Source organism: Mytilus californianus, unplaced genomic scaffold (genome assembly GCF_021869535.1).
Source record: "Mytilus californianus isolate M0D057914Y unplaced genomic scaffold, xbMytCali1.0.p SCAF_4, whole genome shotgun sequence".
NCBI classification, from domain to species: Eukaryota; Metazoa; Mollusca; class Bivalvia; order Mytilida; family Mytilidae; genus Mytilus; species Mytilus californianus.
In genome coordinates, this window is record NW_026262690.1 from 67,445,142 (window position 1) to 67,465,835 (window position 20,694).

At 31.3% G+C, this 20,694-nt stretch overlaps 1 protein-coding gene across 3 annotated transcripts in view; it reads left to right on the top strand.

The window, feature by feature from the left end:
* Window positions 1-20,402, top strand: part of LOC127738397 (uncharacterized) — a 44,810-nt gene extending 24,408 nt beyond the window's left edge. For all 3 annotated transcript variants that reach the window (XM_052249632.1, XM_052249633.1, XM_052249634.1), the window contains 6 exons: window positions 5,507-5,592; window positions 8,226-8,682; window positions 11,169-11,273; window positions 11,695-11,939; window positions 14,367-14,556; window positions 18,972-20,402. In XM_052249632.1, the coding sequence (XP_052105592.1) occupies window positions 5,507-5,592; window positions 8,226-8,682; window positions 11,169-11,273; window positions 11,695-11,939; window positions 14,367-14,556; window positions 18,972-19,030 (1,142 nt within the window). In that variant the 3' untranslated portion in view covers window positions 19,031-20,402. The remainder of the gene's footprint in view (window positions 1-5,506; window positions 5,593-8,225; window positions 8,683-11,168; window positions 11,274-11,694; window positions 11,940-14,366; window positions 14,557-18,971) is intronic.
* The last annotated feature ends 292 nt before the right edge of the window (window positions 20,403-20,694 follow it).

A 20,694-nucleotide genomic window follows, 5' to 3' on the forward strand; every position in this document is an offset into this window, starting at 1 on the left:
TTTGAAATTAATTATCATTATTAAAAACCTTAATCTTAAAACACAGTTCTGTTATCAATCAACTTGATCTTTTTTACCTGGTAGTTCTGTGCATATAATATTTGATGGTCTTTCAGTGATGTCATTAGATGCTTTTTAGTCCCCTTCCGACTTCGTCGGTAGGGGACTTTAGGTTTGCACTCCGTCCGTCTGTCCGTCTGTCCATCTGTCCGTCTGTCCGTCTGTCCATCCGTCAGTCCGGCAAATCAGCTTTCCACACTTTTTTTCTTCGTTCTTGAAGATATTGATTTGATATTTGGTATATAGTTTTATCATGACAAGTTATAGATCAAGTTCGAATTTTATTCTGGTCTGATGATTTAGTCCAGAGTTATGGACCATAACTCTGGACCATATCTAATGTTAGAGTACTATGTTAAACCATATTTCTGTACAAAGGGAGATAACTCATTTTTTAAAAATCATTCTTTGTTAAATTATTTGATGAATTTTTTGGCAGGTTTGTTTAAACTAATTTTCTGAATGCTATATATTTTATATATAAAAAAAAAATATGAAGAGAATCCTTTAATTAGATAATAATCTATTTTTATTAATGTATATATTTCAATACTTTACATTGTGTAGATAAAAGTTGTTGACATTTTATAGATAAGTTACAAATCTATATTAGTTTGTGACAAATGAAAGAAAAAATATTTGGAACTATTAATTATATTTGATTATAATTTGAATAAAGATATACACTGTATTACATCATATCTAATTTTAGAGAACTATTAATCATATCTAATGTTTTTTTCACTCGTATAATCAGTTTTCCACACTTTTTTTAGTCATGCTTGAAGATATTGACATGATATTTACCTTTTGTTTACACCATGACAAGTTATAGAAAAAGTTAGCATTTTGTTCCAGTAAAATGAACTTTTACCTGGTAGGGGACTATGTATTGCCATGCAATACTCTCAGAATGCTTGTTATCTATAATGCTATGATGTCGTCGTCGACGTCGTCCGAAGACACATTTGGTTTCCGGACAATAACTTTAGTTTAAGTGAATGGATCTCTATGAATTTTTACCAGAAGGTTCAATACCATAAAAGGAAGGTTGGGGTTGATTTTGGGGGAGATGGTACAAACAGTTTAGGAATTAGGGGACCAAAAAGGGGCCAAAAACAAGCATTTTTATGCCCCCGCTGTAGTGGAAGGGGCATTAAGTTTTAACCTTGTCCATCTGTACGTCCGTCCGTACGTCCCAAAGTTGGTTTCCGTTCTCTAACTTTAGTTTGCCTCAACCAAATTCTATGAAACTTATACACAATGCTTATTACCACTAAATACAGATCAAGTTTGAATTTTGGTGGTGTCACTTTAACAGTTCTTGAGTTATGCCCCTTTACAAATGGAAAAATTGCCGAATTTTTCGTTTCCGTTCTCTAACTTTAGTTTGCCTCAACCAAATGCTATGAAACTTATACACAATGCTTATTACCACTAAATACAGATCAAATTTGAATTATGGTGGTGTCACTATAACTGTTCTAGAGTTATGCATTTTTACAAATGGAAAAACTGCTGAATTTTTCATTCCGTTCTCTAACTTTAGTTTGCCTCAACCAAATGCTATGAAACTTATACACAATGCTTATTACCACAAAATACAGATCAATTTTGAATTATGGTGGTGTCACCTTAACCGTTCTAGAGTTATGTCCCTTTACAAATGGAAAAATTGCCGAATTTTTCGTTTCTGTTCTCTAACTTAAGTTTGCCTCAACCAAATTTTATGAAACTTATACACAATACTTATTACCACAAAACTCATATCAAGTTCAAATTTGGGTTGGGTCACTTTAACCGTTCTTCAATTATGTCCGTTTATAATTTTATATGATATGCAAGCGGGGGGCATCATCTGTGTCCCATGGACACATTTCACATTTATTGTAGTTTCAGGACAATAATTTGTGTGTAAGTGTATGGATCTATCTGAAATTGTACCACAAGGTTCCATATCACAAGGGAAGGCTAGGATTGAGTTTGAGGTTAATTGCCCCGAATGTTGAGGTATTAGGGGCAAAAAAGGGGCCAAAAACAAGCATTTTTCTAGTTTCCAGACAATAACTTGTGTTTAAGTGTATGGATCTCTCTAAAATTGTACTACAAGGTTCCATACCCTAAAGGGAAGGCATGGATTGAGTTTGGGGTTAATTACTCCAAAAGGAGGGTGGGGGTTCAAAAAATTGGGGGGATTTTTTTTTTCAATTTTTTTTGGGGGGTTCATTTTTTTTCTTCAAAATTTTTGAAATTTCAAATTTTTGAAAATCTTCAATTGCACAGTATTGCGCAATAGCAAGAAATCTTCAATTGCACAGTATTGCGCAATAGCAAGAAATATTCAATTGCACAGTATTGGGCAAAAGCACAGTATTGCACAATAGCAAGAAATCTTCAATTGAAAACAACAATTACTCCAAAAGGGGGTTGGGGGGTTTAAAAAGTTTGGGGGATTTTTTTTTCCAATTTTTTTGGGGGGGTTCATTTTTTTTCTTCAAAATTTTTGAAATCTTCAATTGCACAGTATTGCGCAATAGCAAGAAATCTTTAATTGCACAGTATTGCACAATAGCACAGTATTGTACAATAGCACAGTATTGGGCAATAGCAAGAAATCTTCAATTACACAGTATTGCACAATAGCAAGAAATCTTCAATTGCACAGTATTGTGTAATAGCACAGTATTGCACAATAGCAAGAAATCATCAATTGCACAGTATTGCACAATTACACAGTATTGGGCAATAGCACAGTATTGCACAATAGCAAGAAATCTTCAAATATTGGGCCCCATTTTTAAATTGGTCTACATTGAGGTCAAAAGGGTCCAAAATTAAACTTTGTTTGATTTCATTAAAAACTGAATTATTGCGTCTGTATGATTTGCTGAATCTTATTGTGCATTTAGATTTTTATTTTGGGCCCTGTTTTCATTAGTTCATATTAAGGTTTGAAGGGTCCAAAATTAAACTTTGTTTGATTTCCACTAAAATTAAATTATTGGGGTTTTTTTTATATGCTGAATCTAACCATGTTGTTAGATTTTGGATATCAGACCATTCCAGGTAAATTAAATGTCCCATTTCAAATTTTCAAGATCTTTGACCACATTTATTTTGTGTCAGAAACCTATATTATGTCAAAAATTTGATCACAATCCAAATTCAGACAGTATCAAGCTTGATTATTGTGTCCAAACTTGCCCCAACTGTTCATGGTTCGACCTCTGCGGTCGTATCAGGCTGCGTTCAGCGAAGCATTTTATTAAACTCTGATTCTTAGTTGTAGTGATTACTACTTTCGGCTGGTTTACACCATGGTTGTGTTTTTTCAAAGTTTTTATAATTATTCTTTTGTGGTCCACATCTGTCGTGATTCTCGCCTTGCACGTTTTTTTTTGGTAGATCTATATAATTTTAAACCTAAGTGACTCTCAGTTTTGTATTAGAAATGAGTATAAACTCGCTCAATTACCCAGGGGGAATACTCTTAAAAAATTTTTATTCACGTTATAGCAAAACTTACGTTTACCGTTATTGACATGGCGACTAAAAAAATATGGGATCATTCACAAAACTCCTTAGCTATTAGAAAGTACTGAATGTATACATAGATTTTACGCAGAATTTATTTTTGCAAAGTTCGTTTATCTGCCAAAATAAATGAAAATAAACACCCCATGAAAATAACCTGCTATAACTTCCTGTTAACTGAATACTTATGTATTCCTTGATATAATGAATGGCATAGTTGAGCTAATAAAGGGATAAAAGATAAATTACTTTTGTAGAGGGACATAGCTATAGTCTTTTGTTGTTAATGCAAAGTTCTACAGAGAGGAAAAATTGCAATGCCTTTGTTAACAAAACAAGCACATATTATTATAGCAACATGTGCATAGAAAAAAAAGTATAATTGATAAAAACGTATTAAAAATTCCTATAAGATGCCTCTAAAAAAGAAATTTTCTTATTGGACTTAAGGTTTTGCCTTTACTTTTGCCTATAAAAATGTGTTAAACACAACTACTTGTCTTGCTGTTTAGGTACATTGTTGTATTAGGGAATATCTAGTTTAAATCAAAAGAAAAAAAAAAAGAAAAAAAGAAACTTGGAATATTCATATTTAACGATAAATCAATTCTTAGAATGCTGGTATTGTATCAGCAGTAAAAATTCAATCAGCTTCAAAGTGACAGCAAAATATTTTTGTCTTAACAAAGTCATTGTGTTTAATTATAGAATGATGTAGACATTGTATGAACCTTTGATAAGTGGAAACTTTTAAAAAAAACAAACAAGTTTTTGTATAAGAAATTAACAGAAAATCTTGTTAGTTTCCGATCATATTTCCAAGGTAGGCTCTATCTTTTCATAACTTTGCCATGATGAAAATAAGATTTAAACAATACTATTTACATGGCACTAGTAATTTATTTTTTGTCTTAAACAGTTCAATTTGATATTAAGATCATCTGAAAAGTCTGAACTAATTCAGTCTTTCAGTTATTTATCAGACTTACCTTCTACAGTAAATCAGTACTGTTCAGACAATTCAGTTCTGTGCAGTCAATTTTAAAGATCAGTTCAGTCTATGTTCAGACTGTTCAGTAGTTGGTATTATGTGTTCACATTAACATCATACTGAATTTACTGAAGAGCTACTGAACAGTACTGAATGGACTGCAAACAAATTGTCTGAACAATATGGTATTTACTGCAGTGGATAAGTGTGAAAATTGACTGAAAGATTGAATTTGACTGAATAATTTTGCTGTTCAGTCTTTAAAAGGGCATACAAAACAGTTTTGATCCCATGGTGATTTTTTTATGAAAATTTGCTTACAAGATATTTTTCACCTAGTTGATTCAAATTAAAATAAAAAATATACCTTCATGTGCTACTTTTAGAGATAAAAGGGGTTGAAATTTTAGGCATTTACTGGGATACTTCTATCCATTGGACAGACACATCCAACTTATTGTTTCAAAAGATAAACACAAGCGGGTTTTTGTAAATACATTTGGAATATCTTCTTTACATAAGTAAGCTCTAGATTTGTGTAATAATTCTTTGGAAATAATTCTTTTTCAATAAATTTTCATGATTTTATTAAAAAAACGACATTTTTTTCTGTATATTGATATCTTATTTGATAAGAAATTGATGATTTTTTCATAAGAATTGAAACAAATGTTCTTTGTAGATAACAAAGTTAAATGTCATTTCAAAAATGGGGTCCATGTACTCGTTTTCAAGCTAGTGATTAAAATCATTAAAAAAATGCATCTTTTCCTAATACATGTCACAGTTTGACAACATGAAATTCTTATTTACATTAGCAACATCATTACCTCCCTTGCAACTGTATTGGATGCCCTTAAAAGAGCAAATGATCCTTTCAGATCAAAATTAATGAATAGTGAGGTATTTTTGTAATTGCAGATGAAAAAAAGAAGATTTCGGATGTTTTGATGGAGGCTATTAAAAAAGACTTAAAAGAAGAAAATTTTCAGGAAAAGAAATTTAAGGTATTTTTGTTTTTGATTCAGTTATATATTTGTACCAAGGGTCTGGAAATGTGCCAGTCATGACCTAAACTGAAAGTTCATTGACTGGAATGGTAGATTTGGATTTAGGTAAAAAAAAATTTTTTACAGAAATAATTTCGGTCATTTTATTGAGATCTGGTTTCTTAATTGCTGTTTTCACTACATTTTGTTTTGTAATGCTTTCCCAGTTATAATACTGCCACTCCAGTATAGTATGATAATTGTGAGAGCCCTCCTAACAACCATCATAATATTAATGCCTCCGAGAAATATTGGCTAATGATCGCTATTCACTTTTTACCTGTGTTTTTCAAACCTAACAGAAGTGATCAAGCTGGGCCCATTGCATTTGCGCCAATTTTTATAAAATCCAATCTTTCATTTGCGCCACAAGGTTATATTTCATTTAGGCCAAAAAATAAAAACTACATTTGCACCATTTTACAGGTAATAATGATAACAGAAAAGTCTAAACAGTCATTGCTATATTGTGAATAAGATTATTTATTTTAGTATTCCACCTTGGTAATTAAGTGAGTTCGTATACTCATTCTTAATACAAAACTGAGAGTCACTTAGATTTAAAATTATATAGTGTTCACATGTTTGAGTTGTCGAGATGGACATTGTCAATTTGGAGACATATAGAGGAAATAAGTCTGTTATTTTTAATGACCACACATATAGGTTATCTTATGTTCTTAATGCTTACAAGGTTTGTGCCAGAACAGACTTATAACTTTACTCATGTGTATAGTGCTTAGGTCAGATCATAATTTTACTCCAGTGTATAGTGCTTTCTTTTAGGTTTTATGATCACTTTGATTTATAACAGAACTGTGTTTTAACATTATAGTTTTATGATGACTGAGTTCTGATGAATATGTTTTATTTTGCTAACAAAAACTGTGTTTTAAATTTATTATTAAAAGTCTCTTTTGAATAATTCTATTTTGAATATGATTACCTGTATTATGGGCACCAATGAAGTGTTTTATTCTGGCACAAATGAAATATGGTTTGCGGCGCAAAGCACTGATTAAGCTCAGACATATTGAGCTCAGAACTAATATTTTAAAGAAATTCTATTCCATTACAACTCACTTCATTATTTATGAACTTTTTAGTAAAGACAAATGCCAATTCTGATTTAAAAAAAATTTAAACTTTTATTAAATTTACGTTGAAAAAAATAATGTTTCACAAGTCAAACATGTGCTTTATTTACCATGTAATATGCATGCATGAAATTGTCCTCATCAGATAAGACACTTAAATTGTAAAATGCAAAAAAAGATTTCATGCTAATTAAACGAGTGAAACTATTGTCAGTTATATAAAACTTTAACAGGTAATAAAATAAAAAATACGATGATTTCCTGTCATTTGATAAACAGAACAAATCCCATAAGTGAATGCGGAATCACTCGTAATTTAGTATTAACTGGAAACTTCTGGTTTTTATTTCATCTTCAAAATTGAAAAAAGCATTGGCAATTTCTGAGAAATTTATCGTTTTGAGTCATTAAAATCATTTCAATTTGAAAGTGTTGCACTCAATAAATCGTTATTGAACGTTTTTAGAAAACAGTAAGAAACTTCATGAGGTAAATGTGATGAAACCAGTAAATACAAGTTGTTTGATACCATGAATCTAGTGTGAATAATTTCGACAGTTTGAAAAAAAGACCTGAACTTTCAAGTCATCTCAAAAGGACAGAAATTGTGTGTTGTACCCAATATTAATTAAACTCAATGTTGTAGAGTTGTTTAGGCTTTCAATTTTTTTAACCTGTCTATCTGTTATTCCATCCGTCAGTATTTATAGATATTTTGGATTTTAGAAAACTTAATATGGTATTAAAATATTTCTTAAAATTTTATTTTTTTTTAATAACTACAAGCCATAGCTTCTTGAAGTATGGCACCCAAGCTTCATCTTGTTATGCCATACTATTTGACTTGTTTTCAGTTCCTTAAACAGTCTACTTCTTGTTTGGTGGAAACTTATATCTTTGAAATATCATACACTTATATGAAATTTTAGTCACAGATTACCCATGGTTTTTGGTGGGGTTTGTGTTGCTCAGTCTTTAGTTGTCTATGTTGTGTTTCTTAGAATGTTGTTTGATTTTAAGTTTGGATTTTTTTTGGTTTTTGCCCTGGCATTGTCAGTTTGTTTTCAACTTATGAGTTTGCCTATCTTTTGGTATCTTCCGCCGCCCCTCTTTCTCATCAAAAACAAATTTATTTATATATGGCACCATGATTCATGTGGTTATGCAATACAGTTTGACATGTTACAAGTTCCTTCCCTGTTCTCCTTCCTATTTGCTGAAAACTTATAAATACCATGTCTAAATATAATGTGTCGTCCAAAGACCTCTAGACTTTTCTTTGAAGTGGATACAAAGAACATTCGGTGGAATTAAACAATTATATCATGCTATCAAGGGATATTTGCCAAAAATACCGGTTTCGAGGTAAACAAATTTCCCTTGCCTAACTGCGCTGGAAATTTGTTTACCTTTATTTTTGGCAAATACCTCTTGTAGCATGATATATTTGTATAATAGTTCACAGTACATCTTGTTGTATAATTATCTTTTCAGGAAGGTAATCAACCTCCGCAGATTGACAGGTTAGAGTCTGAAGAAGAATTACAGTATGAATATCAAGTGTATGTTGCTTATACAGACCACCATGAAGATAAACAGAAGGCACAGCAGATAATGGACCATCTTAGGGAAAAGCGGATTGCTGATAGTGATATATTGGATGCTGATTCATTTTTACCAGGTTCTCCATGGTCTCACAAACTGAAAGCAGCTTCATGCAAATGTAGATGGTTTATCTTTCTTTTGACAAAAAATGCTCTTAAAGATAAGTCCTTAAATTATAATGTTATATCAGCACTGGGTGACAGCATATATAGAAGAAAAGTTCGAGTCATTCCTGTTGTGGACAGCTGTGATCATTTGTTTATTCCTGAGGCACTGAGATGGATCACTTATATTCCATTTGACATAAATGGTAGACATTTGGAGAGTTTATATAGTATTGTCAGTGGTATGTTTCTTTTCAATTAAGCACAGGTGAACGAATTTAGAAAATCTTGTTTCAATTAGACCAATCTGATTTACTTCAGTTTGAATAACTTGCTTGTTGCATGCAGTTAATTTCTTTTGAGCTATTATGGTTTCTTACAAGGCACGCATAAATAATAAGAATTCTGGTGACAAAATTATCTGCATTCAAACTATTTGAAATTTGATCCATGAGGATGCTATAAATTAAAAATGAAAACTAAAAAAAAGAAAAGACGTAATTCAATATAAGCCCAAGATTGATCAGTTGACTGAAGGCCTTTTTAAGGACTTGCTGGGTAGTTGGACGTCAGAACGCAGTCAATAAATAAAACATTGAAATTGCAAACCAAACTAGGGGCAACAAGTTTCTGTTAGAAATCATAATAGATCCATTGTCAGGCAAATAAAACGTACACTTTTTGTTTTGTTTTTTATGCCCCTGCTGTAGCAGAGGGGGCATTAAGTTTTACCCTTGTCCGTCTGTCCGTACGTACGTAAGTACGTCTGTACGTCTGAATGTCCCAAAATTGGTTTCTGTTCTCTAACTTGAGTTTGCTTCAATCATATGTTATGAAACTTATACACAATGCTTATTACCACAAAACACAGATCAAGTTTGAATTTTGGTGGCGTCACTTTAACCGTTCTAGAGTTATGTCCCTTTATAAATGGAAAAATTGCAAAATTTTTAGTTTCTGTTCTTCAACTTAAGTTTGCCTCAACCAAGTGTTTTGAAACTTATACACAATGCTTATTACCACAAAATACAGACCAAGAATGAGTTTTGGTGGAGTCACTTTAACCATTCATGAGTTATGCTCCTTTATAAATGGAAAACAATGCAAAATTCCATTCTCTAACTTAAGTTGCCTCAACCAAATGTTATGAAACTTATACACAATGCTTTTGACCACAAAATACAGATCAAGTTGAATTTTGGTGGCATCACTTTAATCATTATCAAGTTATGCCCCTTTATAAATCGAAAAATTGCAAAATTTTTAGTTTCTGTTCTGTAACTTAAGTTTGTCCCAACCAAACATTATGAGACCTACATGTATACACAATACTTATTACCACAAAACTCAGATCAAGTACAAATTTGGGTAGCGTCACTTTTATCCTTCTTGAGTTATGTCCCTTTATACTGTTGTATGCAAGCGGGGGTATCATCTGTGTCCATGGGGACACATTCTCCATTTATTTTTTGAGATATTTTTCTTTCTTTGAGTCTCCTTCATTTGTAAAAGGAAACGGTTCCTTTTCAGAAATAACATTTTAAAAAATGACAGAAAAATACGAGATGTACTCACCTGAATGTGAACAGCTGGTGAACAAAACACATGACTAAATTATAATTGGGTAAAAACCACTCATTATGAATGAGGAGGTGACAATTTCCAAATAGCAGGAGATCCAAAAATCTGCACAAGAGACAGGCACCGAGTGGTAGAATTTTTGGAAATATATAAGGATGGTCCTGTCGAGATTGAGAGAGTTGACACCTATAAACTTAGGTGGACTGTTTTTAGTGTCATCATCAGGATCAACAATTTATTAAAGTTTGTGATTAGCTTAATATAGGTCAGTTTATTTTAAAACAATAATGCAATTGACTTTGAAACTTTCGCAAAGTTAACATACCAAGTTTTTAATAAGTTCAGTTTAAGGGGAACTCCTCATGATATGTCAAGTATATTTGGTATGCAGTTGTATGACTATTGGCATATTCATTTCCAGGGAGATTATATAGCTCTGCACCTTCAAGTATGGTTCATTGACTTTGAACATTTAGCATATTTTAAAATAGCTGTACATCATTGAACTGCAAAGATTCAACATTCAGTTCAGCGAATTGGAAAAAATCTTTTACTACATTTGATTTTCAGGTCAATTTTTACCTAAATTAAACATTCTATTGGTAATTTCTTACACATAATGTGATATCTCAAGCTCTGACTGATCTGTATAAAGATTTTTACACAACCTTTTGTTCAACGTAGACAAGTTCAATTTTGATTTTGAGGGATTTGACATTTAAGAAGTTATTACTATTACTGTTAAAGATTACTAAAGTTCAGGCAACTCATGTGATTGTGGCACAGCTGTTTATTACAAAAGTTCTTACTAAATAATATAACGTATAGACCTAGTTTAATGATGACAGGCATAAATAATAAGATTAAGAATTTTGAAACAAAACAGGGTAAAATGTTTGTTATATGAATTTGGACAATGTGTAGAGTAAAGTAATCTGAAATCTTGTTAAGGCCCTTGCTTAAGTTTTGAGTAAAATGTTAGTTGTAAGACCTGATGTAAAATTGTCTTTTAAGCACTAAATGAAATTATCCTTGATTACAATGTGAATGCACATCTTATCTAAATTAAATGCAATTTTTCACAGCCTTCAAAATTGTATAAGGCTAAAAGATAGTTTTGAATAAAATAAGTTTGGTATTTAATCAGGAAGGGATATTCCAATGGAGACACAGATGGTACTGCCAGCAGGTGATGTGGCCTATGGTCTAGCTTGGGGATATGTCACAAATTATCTAATGAAGATATTACCAGGTATGTTTTTGTTATATAGGACATACTCTTTCTCTCTCTTATCCATGTGCATTTTTCTTGCACTATACATTATCAGTGGTTGTTCTAAACTGAAATTTGAAATATTTGTATCAAACTGTTTTTTCTGTAGGCTTTCAAGAGAATCCCAATACTTTAAATGAGTTACAACTTAATATAAATAGGTATCACATTTTTTCCTTAGCATCTCAAAAGAAAGCTGATTAGATATTGTATGCCTAAAAAAGAAGATGCCGAGGCAGCAATCACAGTCAAATAAAACCCTAGTCAAAATAAACGACAAAAAAACAAAAAATTGTTCAAAAAGTATTATACAGAAACTTAAGATTGTATAACAATTTTAATACAAATGTATACAAATTCACTTAAAATTATTAAATGCTGAATATTTACTGCATTGTAGAGGTTTTAAAAGGAATCAGTCCTGTATTTGAAGAAAAAGCGGTAAAAGACTTCAGATGTCCTCACAAGCTGTTCATAGTCATTCCTAAAAGTTGTAGTGCTGGGGATGTTTTGAATGATAAACAGAATGACCCTGGAAGGATTGAAAACTTTTCAAAAACTGCAGCTGTGTATCCATTTGGACCAGATCGAGCATTCCACTGTAATATTTATAAAGTGTCACCAAGCAGTTTTAATATGAATGAGGTACAGTTAATTTGATGTGTCATTAAAAAATAAGTACTTTATTTGATAATTAAGCATCTAACCATCTAAAAAAGTTTTAGATAAACAAAATAAATGATCAATGGATTAAAGTACAGGTAAATTGCCAATAAGCGTGCCTAAGACACCTAATACATATGGCAATTTTTGACAGATGTATAACTTTTCAACTAAACAAAAAAAATTTACATTGTTAATTATACTCTCAGAACTCTGATTTTTTTTTCAAGTCACCAAAATTTTAACTCATCTAAATTCAATTTGTATAAATTATTATTGTATTTCAACATCAGAAAATAGATATGATTTCATTCATGCAGAACTTTGAGACAATAAGAGTTGACTGTATGCCATCTTCAACTATTTAATCCCTATAATTGCAAATTTTCTCTTTGAAAAAAATACACAGGGGGTTCCTCTGGGATCCACCTAGACTGACCTGCAGTTTTAGTACGTAAAAGCATGTCAACTGTATGACACTAGTAAATAATCTTAAAAACATTTTCTTACAAAGTACAAAAACATTTAGCTCAATAACTTCTATAAAAGCTGCACAAGAACACAGACAATTTATTTTATTGAAATTAAAGTCACATTGTCATTATTAGATGCAACAGAAAAAAGGTCTAAATTCTGTTATCTGTAATTTACTAATTCACCAAAAAAATCAATTATCAGCAAAATATTCTTTAAGGTTGCTGAAAATAGAGAGAAAACAATAATTTTCATGATTTTTGTCTCACCTGCAATATAAAAGGCAGGTCATAGCATTGCTACATTCTTTCCATTGCCTCAGTGTCATCAACATTTAGGTTCAGCCTGAAGTTTATTTTAAGACCTCAATAACTTCACAATCCTTTATGAAATATTAATAAACTTGGACAGAAGCTTCTTCATGATGGACACCGAGTGTGATATAAAAAAGTGATACAAGAACTGTGTTAATTTGATTGGCTAATATACAGCATCATGAGACGAATTTATGACATTTCCATTGGCTATTCGTTAGGTCATTGACGACTTTCAAGAGTTAAGACAATTCACATTTCGTCTATGGCAACGGATATATGTGATTTCTTCATTAATATACAAAACACGCACACTTTTCACCTGAAATCTTCTTTTAGTCAAATTTCATTAAATTCCGAAGCGTAAAAAAAGTTTTAAAATGTTTGATGTTAAAGTTTGACCCCGGAACAGGACATATGAGGTCATACAAGTATGTGCAAAAGACTAGACCAACGATTTACAGAATTTGAATTAGTTGACCGTAAGAGAAATAGGTTTAACAGCTCTCTCGTTATTTAATTTGAATAGTAATAGTAAACTTGTCGAGGCTCATTTATTATTATATTTAAATTGAATAACTTAACTTGATATCAAGCAATATCCATTTCTCACTCGTTATGAACCTATAATTAACTAATTATTTTAAAATAAGAAAGCAAATATAAGCTTAATACCGCAAAGAAAGCTGAAGATTAAACAAAGATGACTTTTTAGCTGTTCTGACAAATTCCAGGGGCTGTAATTATGTTAAAGGTATGTCTAGCCTTTCCTGAAACTCCTTATTTCACTATATAAAATGTAAAAATACACGCTATTTAGAAAGGAACCCATGAAAAACTTATGTTTTACTGCTATGTTCTTAATTTAGTAATAATTACCTTGTTGGTTTATTAGTAGGAAACACCATAAGGTATTGTTAGTTGATATCATTTATTTGGTGGTCTAAGAGGAGAAGTGTTTTTAGAAGGTTTAGAGATGGAAAATGACACAGTGATGGCAATAGCTCACATTGACTTGAGGCCGTTCTTGGTTTAAAAACATATATTTTTGGTTCCCTAATGTGATTTGAATCTTATTCTTTTGTTTCACTCTTTTGAATGCAGACTTAAGAAATTTTACCTAATTGCAATTTATATCATCAAATCTGACATTCAGTTAGTATTAAAGTAATTTGACCAAACTGCTCCAGTAAAACCAGTCATGGCATGAATGTTAGTGCTTCAATCCAAAGAATATCATATATTTCTAATATTTGAAATCCAATACATGCATGAAATTGACACTGCCTTAAATTGTGCTGTTTGGGGAAAAAATGTTACCTATTGAATTGTTTAATTAGATGAAACAAACTGGGGTAGTTTTAGATTTTTCTATGAACTGCAATAAGATCAATGAATTACTCAATGTCGGGTCACAATGAAATTTAGGTTAAAAAGTGAAGTGACAAAAACATAATAAACTATTACGGCTCTCTGATGAGGGGGATATCTCAAGATTCATAGGACTGGAACTGTTTTATTAAATAGAACAAATATTGACATTCAGTTTGACCTCACCAGCTGTGATTAATAGGGTACGATGGTGAATAACATTTGTTTGTAAAATGTTAAATTTTTGTAGGGATTATACTTTGTTGGGCAGTATGCTGCACCTGTGACTTGCTTACGAGAAATGAAAACATGGAATATTGCTGGAGTTAACTTGGAAACAATGGCATCAGAAGCTAAAAGGTTTTATGAAATTGTTAGTCAATTGATGAGAAATGCAGTACCAGAGAAGGCTCAGTTTTGTGAATTTATTTACTATGATGGTAGGCAGTGCATATTAATAACAAATACTGCATTAGATTGGAATAACTGAAACTTGTTGAAGTTCTTTCCTATGGCATCATCTCACATGTATTGAATATAGTTCCAAATGTTCCAATATCTGTAATTATGCATAAAATAATGGTGAAAAATTTTGATTATATCTTTAGAGCTGTTATACTCAGGTATGAAAATTTCATAAACTCTTCCTTTTACATGTCTATCTTAAAAACCCAAACTACAGATCTTTTGACTTACAAAATTTAGTGTAACAACTTGTTTCTTAAAAAAGTAATATTTGTAAGCAATTGCTTCTTGTCCATGATTCTTGTAACAGTTTTAAAAAACCTAGTATCTTGGTCGTTAATTCAGTTACTTTTGATTAACAACTCTTGACCTCAGTAGTATAAAGATGTCTTTGATGTAAAAAGAAATGCATTGTTGCTGCAATTAAGTGGAAGTAATTGTGGTATTGGTTATCTTAAATCTCTCATATGAAGCTTTAGACATGTATTAGACCAATATTGAAGATTTAGGAAACCAATGTTCGTGAGCAGTCTGTATTTAATGTGATTTATGGAAACATTGAAGTTGTCAATTGTTCCTAGTGACCTGAAAATTAATGTTATGTGAATTTTCACATATATGTTTTTATATGGAAAGATTGATGTAGATTTTACAGAAGTTTTAACTTGGTAATATTTCTGTCTGAAGAAAATGTCAACATAAAGCTGTGTCTATAAAGTATATGCAGCCTTTTTTAGCTCACCTGGCCCAATGGGCCAAGTGAGCTTTTCTCATCACTTGGCGTCCGTCTTCCGTCGTCGTCCATTAACTTTTACAAAAATCTTCTCCTCTGAAACTACTGGGCCAAATTTAACCAAACTTGGCCGCAATCATCATTAGGGTATCTAGTTAAAAAAATTGTGTCTGATGACCCTGGCTGCCAACCAACATGGCTGACATGGCTAAAAATAGAACATAGGGGTAAAATGCAGTTTTTGGCTTATATCTCTGAAACTAAAGAATTTAGAGCAAATCTAACATTCGGTAAAAATGTTTATTAGGTTGAGATCTATCAGCCCTGAAATTTTCAGACGAATCAAACAACCAGTTGTTGGGTTGCTGCCCCTGAATTGATAATTTTAAGGAAATTTTGCAGTTTTTATACGCCCGTTTACGGGACGTATTATTGTATACGTCTGTCCGTCTGTCTGTCCATCCATCGTCAACATGTCGGACATTAACTCAAAAGCGCTTTAACCAATTTGCATAAAACTTTGGTGAATTGTTTATATCTATTGACGTGAGCTCCCTTTCATTTTTTATAAATTTTAGATTTTACGTTTCCGAGTTGTGGGATTTTATTCATTAAAAAAAAGGGGGATTTTCCAGTTTTCGGACAATAACTCAAGAATGCTTTCACCAACTTTCAAGAAATTGTGGTGAATTGTTTATATCTATTGACATGAGCTCCCTGTTGATTTTTATAAATTTTAGATTTTACGTTTCTGAGTTATTGGGTTTTATTCATTAAAAAAAGGGGGATTTTCCAGTGTTCGGACAAAAAATCAAAAATGCTTTCAACAGTTCTTATGAAACTTTGGTGAATTGTTTATATCCATTGATGTAAGCTACGTTTAGAATTTTATAAATTTTTCATTTATCATTTCTGAGTTATGGGGTTTTATTCATTAAAAAAGGGGGGATTTTCCAGTTTTTGGACGATAACTTCAGCAGTTCTTATGAAACTTTGGTGAATTGTTTATATCTATTGATATAAGCTTCCTTTACTTTACATTTTCATAAATTTCTAATATGACATTGAGAATTAATTGAACTTTATTTGTTTATAGTCTGACAACAGATTTACTAAGTATTGCGCAACAGCACAGCGTATTGCACAACAGCAAGAAATCTTTAATTGAATATAAATTCAATTCATATAACCAATTTCAAGTTCTTTGACTACATTTATTCAGAAACCTATAATATGTCAAATATTTAATTACAATCCAAATTCAGACCTGTATCAAGCTTGAATATTGTGTCCATTTTTGCCCCAACTGTTCAGGGTTGGACCTCTGCAGGCGTATCCAGCTGCGCTCAGCGAAGCAGTTTATTGGTTATTATCTTGAATATTATTACAGTTAGAAATAAACTGTAAACAGCATTAATGTTCAGCAAAGTAAGATCTACAAATAAGTCAACATGACCAAAATTGTCACTTGACCCCCTTAAGGAGTTATTGCCCTTTATAGTCAATTTTTAACAATTTTTCGTAAATTTTTGTAATCTTTTACAAAAATCTTCTACTCTGAAACTACTGAGACAAATTTAACCAAACTTGGCCATAATCATCATTAGGGTATCTAGTTTAAAAATTGTGTCCGATGAACCGCCTGCTAACCAACATGGCCGACATGGCTAAAAATAGAACATAGGGGTAAAATGCAGTTTTGGCTTATATCTCTGAAACTAAAGCATTTAGAGCAAATGTGATATGAGTAAAAATGTTCATCAGGTTTAGATCTATCTGCCCTGAAATTTGCTGCCCCTGAATTGGTAATTTAAATAAATTTTAATCTATTACAAAAATCTTCTCCACTTAATCTACTGGGCCAAATAGAATTAAACTTAGCCACAATTTTCAATATGGTATCTTGATTGAAAAATATATCTGATGACCCTATCATCCAACCAACATGGCCGCCATGGCTAAAAATAGAACATAGGGGTTTACTATAGAAGTCTAAGGGAAAATTGTAAAAAAAAAATTTCAAATGGTCACAACTTGAAAACTAATTTAAATAATGATAAGGGGTCTTCAGTAACTATTGTACGACTACAATGTGATGACCTGTTTTAATTTAACTACTGGGTCAAATTAAACCAAACTTGGCCTCAATCATTATTAGGGAATCTAATACTATTAATTATGATTTTAACCTTATTTTCCATGATTTCCAAAACAACAGTAGATTCAGGTGAGCGACACAGGCTCTTGAGAGCCTCTAGTTTATTATGCCCCCGAAACTGAAAGTTGGGGGGGATCTTATTTTACCCCTGTCCGTCACTTCGTCTGTTTGTCTGTCCGTCAGTCCGTCCGTCCGTCCATCCCATTATGGGTATATAGTTTTCCAGATAGCTATTCTTACAGTTTGAATGTTAGGAACTTTTCACTTTGCTGGCTATTTGTACATATATTGAAGGTGTGCATGTGGTCAGGGTTTTGATTTTTATTAATAATTGGTCTTTTGGGAGATAGTTGAACTTTGTCATTTTTTGGAGTATTTACTGGCATAAGAGGTGCATGGGGTTTCCAGATAACTCCTCCTACAGTTTGAATGCTAGGAACTTTTCACTTTGCTGGCTGTTTGAACATATATTGAAGCTGTGCATGTGGTCAGGGTTTTGATTTTTATTGATATTTGCTCTTTTGGGAGGTCGTTGAACTTTGTCATTTTTGGAGTACCAGTATATACTTGCATAAGAGATGCATAGTGTTTCCAGGTTACTCTGCCTACAGTGAACCATATGTATTTTAAAATAACACTTTGCGTCTGCGGGGGCATTATTTGTGTCTGCTAGACACAATAATATCTCAAAGAAAGTTCTACATTGACTTTGTTATAATACAGTTACTTCAGAGTGGTGTGCGGGGGGGGGGGGCATCACTTTGTCTAGTCTTCATAATACTGTCTATTATAATAATGCATGCACAATTAAAGAAATGTAAATAGTCTAAAAGTGATGCCTCTAGGAAGAAACAATGTGATGCAAAATGTAGATTTAAATATGTAATAAATTGGAATAAATATAATCAATGTCATTGTCTATGAAATTGGAATTTCTACAATACTGCATTCAATAATGTTGCAGTAGTACCCAGTATTAGTCTTTTTATGAGATTGATTTAAACTCAACCTCATGCATATAATGACAATAAATGTATATATTATCATATGTCCCTATGTTTGTTTACTTTGCAAACTTCTGCACAAAACTTTTGACCTATGACCTATATTATCATGACATTATAATGTTATGATGTAACAATTTTTTTTAGGTCGTTTCAAATATGATTTAGACCAAGAAAATCCTTAAATGAATATGATAAATAAATTGTCAGTTTTTCAGCATACATTATAAAGTCAAATGTCTACCTCTCAATGCAATATGAAGCTTTTAGCTCTCTTCTTGTCTCTCTAGCCAAAACAACTTCATACTGTGACTTGAAGCTAGTATTTCACGATATTTGTGTGCAAAAAACTATTAATCAATATTAAACATGCAAAATAAGACCATGACTTACTTTAATATTAAACTTTGTTTTAATACAAACCTTCATTTGAAATAAATATTTAAAAAGTATTGGATATTAATATAATATATGTGAAGTTTTTTTTTTTTTCAGATATGACACATTCCTTAGCAGATATAATGGAGCAGAAAATCCAGAGTATGAAGGATTGACCATGAAAGGTTTATTGGACCTGTTAGCTTTGACTTTTTTATTGAAATATTAAAAAGCTTTACTGGTGATATGGATATCTCATTTCTGGTACTTGGGACACAATCCACTTAAATGCTGATCTCAGCTAAATTTACATATAATGTGATAAATACTCATCTGATTTATATCATTTGTGGTTCTTGGTTGTCTCATGATTTTTATGTTGTACAATAATCCAAGTTTGCTTTTGTTAATTTTCATACATGGAAGTGTAGAAAGAAATAGTCCTTTACAAAGTCATATCAGTAATTCTAAAGTTATGGAACATTGTTCTCCAAACAAATTCAGAACATCTTAATTTCTATGTTGAACAATAACTAATCAACTTTTTATTGGTAGTCCTGTTTTTATAGCACCTAGAATCTCCAAGCTTTAAGAGGTAAAAAGGACAGGAAAAGTGCACTTTTACATATACATATATTTTGTTTCCATCACATTTCGATTGAATTTTTTGTTTTGTTACTTTTGAAACGAGCTTCTGGTAATACAGTTGTATTTCAACAGATTTTACAAAACCCATATATTTTAGAGCCATATGAGGCCAAGAGGCCAACTTGATTTGATCTGTTTCAATTTATAAAGTCCATAGGGATGCATTTTAAATTTTAATTCCATCCAAACATTCCTGCTTGATTTTTTTTTTATCTTTTTAATTGCAACTTTCTTTTTTTTTTTAGTAATAAGCCATCTAAAAATTGAAAATGTCAGTTTTACATTGTACATAGATTAGTAATTGGAATTTTTACACACATTTTATTTGATTTTTCCTTAGTTTTCTGTCATAACTTGTTTTCAAACAAAACAAATATTCTTTTATTTGATGTTAATAATGTAAAAAATTACTTTGCAATGTCTTAATTTCTGAATTCTATATGATACACAAAAAAACTCTTAATTTTGCATTGTATCAGTCAATGAAAGATTTAGTCAGTTATATGTGCATTTCAACTTTCAAACAGTCTGGTACCTTTTCACTAGTCCACGTTTGTATTGTCAGCTGCCAAAGGAGTTTGTAAAAAAATCTTTTGAAATTAGTTTCATCTTTTACATATTTTTTTTACAGTTTTTTGTACATATACACATCAATTACATGTTACTTATTACTTGCTGGATAGGGATATTTTAAAATTTGTCTTTTTATACTTTCATACTTCAGTAAGATTTGAATTGTATATTTTATGCAATAAAGTCATATCAAATTTCATATATGTTAGAGATAATTGATGTATAGAAGTTACTATGAATTTGATATATGATATTTACAGCCATTGAACTTATATATTTTTTTGTTTTAAATGATGTTATATTTCTATTAAAAAAAATATTTGTTGTGTTAAGAATTTTCTTTTGAATAGATAAAAAATAGTTATATCGAATAAAATATATAAACAGAATATATAGTGAATAATTTCTTCCTTCATAAAGTCAGTAGATGATAGTCTAAAACAGAGGATTTGCAGCAGTGGGAAATCTGGTGTCCAAAAACTACCTCCCCTGCAAACACTGAAAACTTTTATCTTTTCACCGTTTATTCCGTTTAAGCAAGAACAATTTAATTTATAAATTCACAAGAAAACGGCCATGTAAATAGTTAAACCAAAAAAAGGTTTAAATAAAAACAAAA